Source organism: Cebus imitator, unplaced genomic scaffold (assembly GCF_001604975.1).
Source record: "Cebus imitator isolate Cc_AM_T3 unplaced genomic scaffold, Cebus_imitator-1.0 Scaffold322, whole genome shotgun sequence".
Lineage (NCBI taxonomy): Eukaryota > Metazoa > Chordata > Mammalia > Primates > Cebidae > Cebus > Cebus imitator.
In genome coordinates this window covers 48,059-51,680 of record NW_016107637.1, presented here as the reverse complement: position 1 = coordinate 51,680, position 3,622 = coordinate 48,059, and the positions used below count along the sequence as shown (strand labels likewise).

Genomic DNA, 3,622 nt, shown 5'->3' with positions numbered 1-3,622 from the left:
ACTCAGCAAACATAGAGGCTGTTGGAGAGGTTTGTGCTGTGGTTTAGACGCGATCTTACCGCGATTTCTTAAGTGCCTCTATGGGGCTGGAAATATCTCTTTCTAAAAAAAAAAAAAAAAAAAAAAATGTTTTCTACAGTTGGACCGTGGGAAGGATAAGAATTCCAGAGGAAAAGTATGAGCAAAAGCAGAGGAGGATAAGCAAGCAGCTAGTCCGGATGAGAGTGAGAGAAAGACTATGCAAGTTAGAGGCACTGGCGCTGGGCTGTCTGGGTTCAAAGAACTGCTCTTCCACGTACTGTTGTGAATTTGACAAATTATTTCACCTTTCTATGCCTCGGGTTTCACAGCTGTAGAGGAGGAATAACCCTTGCTATGAAAATTAAGTTTACACACATTAGAAGGAGGCTTTTAAGTGCCAGTCCCTGGGCCCTAGAAGCTGGAGCAATTGCCAGGGGCCAGGTCATAAAGGCTCAGGAATTAACAGGGGTGAAGGGAGGCATGGTGAGGCAGCCAGATGGAAAGGAACGCTGAACTCTGCTCTGGTGAAATATCTCAGTCTGTCTCCTGTTTATCCCAGCACTGTTTCATCACAGTTGTGAATGGTGTTTCTTCTCCAGGAAGGGGATTCCTTCTCATAGCTATCTGCTCATATAGAAGTCTGCAGGCAATAGGGTGGGCTGGTTTCCAGTGTAGGTGAAGATGGACAAGGTCAGACTGATAGGGAGCACTTCTTTCTTGCAGGTGGACATTGCCTCAGGGATGGCCATTGAAGGGATATGCTATGCCCAGGTATGTAGCTACCAGCCCATGCCTGGTTGTTAACATAGCCTGGGCCAGCCTACAGGGACTTTTGTCTAGTACGTAACCGATTTAGCAGGTTCCTCCCAACCCAAACAGTCTGACTGCATCCATCCTCCCTCATAAGTCACCTGGAGTGGCTTCAGGAGAGCCACAGTGCTTCTCTCTGGGACTTTCCCCTCAACCATCTAATATACTGAGGTACATCCTGCCCACTTGATGCTGAGAATCACACAACACAGACTTGAAAGAACCGCTTCTTTTGCCTCTGTACCAGCTTCTAGTGTAAAGCCCATGCTGGAGTTGGGAGGTTAAGGGCTTGGTTGTAGCCTGCAAGCTGTGCTCAATGAACGGGGGTGTAAACTTGGGACTGACCTATTAAATCTCTTACTCACAGGTGAGTAAAAAATGCTAATCTCCAGGTTAACAGATATCCAAAATACTGCTAAGGGGTCCTGCGACTTCAGATAACCTACTGTGAACCTGGATTCAAAGCCATGTTTCTTGCTGCAAAGAATTTCCCTTCTCTACTGCACAGCCTCATGTCAGACCACTGCAGAAGGCAGTGAGTTCTCTGGTGGCATGAGAGCAGTGTGCAAGTAGAGGCTAATGCTGATGGGGTGCAAAGAATACAAAGGCTGGCCTGTCTTCCCCAGGAGACAAAGCAGCCACAGAGGCTTATATCTTTACATGGCTCAAGACCAGAGTCCAGAGACAATGGAAACACCTGGACCCATGCTTTGTCATGGGCTGGACAAGCTTAAGCAACTCTTTTTGCACCTCTGACCCTGCTCCCCCCAAATTAGTATTCCGTACCTTGTTGCAGAACATTCCAACCCGGGACCGGCTAGAGGGCATGGCAGCCTTCAGGGAGAAGCGGCCCCCGAAATTTGTTGGCGAATGACCCCCATTTAACCTTCAGCACGGGAGATGCATGCCCTGAAGAGCAGGATCCAGAAGGAAGATTTGCAGCTGGACTGCCCTCATCATTTCGCCTCTCCAGGCTTCCAATTCTTCACAAGGATGATGATGGAGATAAAATGGCTGGCGCGATGCCTAGAACCAAGGTGCTGACCCTACCACCTACTGCTACCCTCCTTAGCTTGATTAGACATAATCAATAGGGTTGGATTTGCTTTGGAATATGCCTCTCTCTACTTGAATGATAACGAATTAAAATAGATCCCTCTGAGTCTTGGTATTATTGGCTCTCAGCCCCTGACCTCTCTCCTCTCAGTTATCAGGCACTCATCAGAGATGTCAAGAGATTTTAAGATACTCCTAGTTTCTCCCCTTGGACCATAGAGGTAATAAACAAACTCTGACACTGGTTGACCATGCAGACTGCAGATCCCAGTCTCAGCTAGTCACTTGCTGTATAACCTTAGACAAATTGTTTCAACACTCTGGGCCTCAGCTTTCTCACCTACAAAATGAAACTTGTGAAGATTTAGCAAAATAAAAACATCTCATTCAATAAGTATGTTGTAATTGTTAACATACAATGTTTTCGTGAGGATCAAATGAAATCATCACTGTGAAACCCTTTTGTAAACTATAGGGTGGTAGAAAAATCTTTTTTTTTTTTTTTTTTTGAGACAGGGTCTGACTCTGCTGCCCAGGCTCCAGGCTGGAGTACAGTGGTGCGATCTCAGCTCATTGCAGCTTCCACTTCTCAGGCTCAAGCAATCCTCCCACCTCAGCCTTTGGAGTAGCTGGTACAGGCACATGCCACCATGCCCGGTTACTTTTACTAGGGAAAAGTAACTGGCATAGCTGTTCCAACACAAGCTCCCAGGCCTTCCCAGAGTCCACGGTTTGAGTCTTCAAAATTGCCGCTGAAAGGGCGTCCTCAGAATAAGTCCAACTTGACTTGGATTACAGCTATCATACAAATCCAATCTTTTGTAATGTATATAAAATACAATCAACAATGAAAGGCCAATGAGACAGCCAACTCACAAACTCCAACAGTAACTGGTTTCAATATTCAACTACTGCCAGGGCAGAACACCTGACATGGAGAAAGAAAGCACATCTCTGAAGTCCCTGAGGAGCAGAAGGGCATTCAACACAGTTAGGGCCGCTGGTAATTCATGAAATGCATTCTGAAGTCATCCAGAATGGAGGCTGCAATCTGCTGTGCTTGGGAGGTTGCCTCACTGTGCTCCTGGATATCACACAAAAGCTGCAATCCTTCTTCTTCAACTAACATTTTGCAGTATTTGCTGGCTGAAAGAAAATCAAACAGAGACATTCCATGGACAACTAGCATTTTAAATATTCCACTGTCACCACATTCACCTTTCTGAAGAAAGAATACAAAGGTTTAAGCCCTTTGGCCCTGGAATTAACAGATAAAATGAGTCCATTCTAAAGAAGTATGTCAAAACTTAAATAATGCTCAGCTCATATGATGAGATAACAGATGCTCATTTTAGTATTAGTATGTTTACTTCCAGACAACTCTGTGCTTCAAACATCTTTTTTTGATTTTTGGGGCAGAGTTTTGCTTTTGTTGCACAGGCTGGAGTGCAGTGGCACAATCTCAGCTCACTGAAACCTCTGCCTCCCAGGTTCAAGCAGTTCTCCTGCCTCAGCCTCCCAAGTAGCTGGGATTACGGGTGCCCACCACATCTGACTAATTTTTTTGAATTTTTAGTAGAGACGGGTTATCACCATGTTAGTCAGCTGACCTCAGGTAATCCACCCACCGTAGCCTCCCAAAGTGCTGGGATTACAGGCGTGAGTCACCAGGCCTGGCCCAAACATCTTTAATCCTAGTTAAATGATGCTGAAAACACCAGATGGTAAATAAAAT

At 45.6% G+C, this 3,622-nt stretch overlaps 2 protein-coding genes across 10 annotated transcripts in view; one reads left to right on the top strand and one right to left on the bottom strand.

Moving 5' to 3' along the window:
• ECHDC2 (enoyl-CoA hydratase domain containing 2) overlaps window positions 1-2,281 on the top strand; it is a 29,594-nt gene extending 27,313 nt beyond the window's left edge. For 7 of the 9 annotated variants that reach the window (XM_017504380.2, XM_017504375.2, XM_017504381.2 and 4 more), the window contains 2 exons: window positions 745-792; window positions 1,628-2,281. In XM_017504380.2, the coding sequence (XP_017359869.1) occupies window positions 745-792; window positions 1,628-1,705 (126 nt within the window). In that variant the 3' untranslated portion in view covers window positions 1,706-2,281. The other 2 variants (XM_017504379.2, XM_017504376.2) reach the window with 1 other exon arrangement.
• Window positions 2,282-2,791: 510 nt separating this feature from the next.
• ZYG11A (zyg-11 family member A, cell cycle regulator) overlaps window positions 2,792-3,622 on the bottom strand; it is a gene marked incomplete at its 5' end in the record, with an annotated part of 45,381 nt that continues 44,550 nt past the window's right edge. The window contains 1 exon segment of the mRNA XM_017504363.2: window positions 2,792-3,033. Within this exon segment, the coding sequence (XP_017359852.2) occupies window positions 2,792-3,033 (242 nt within the window).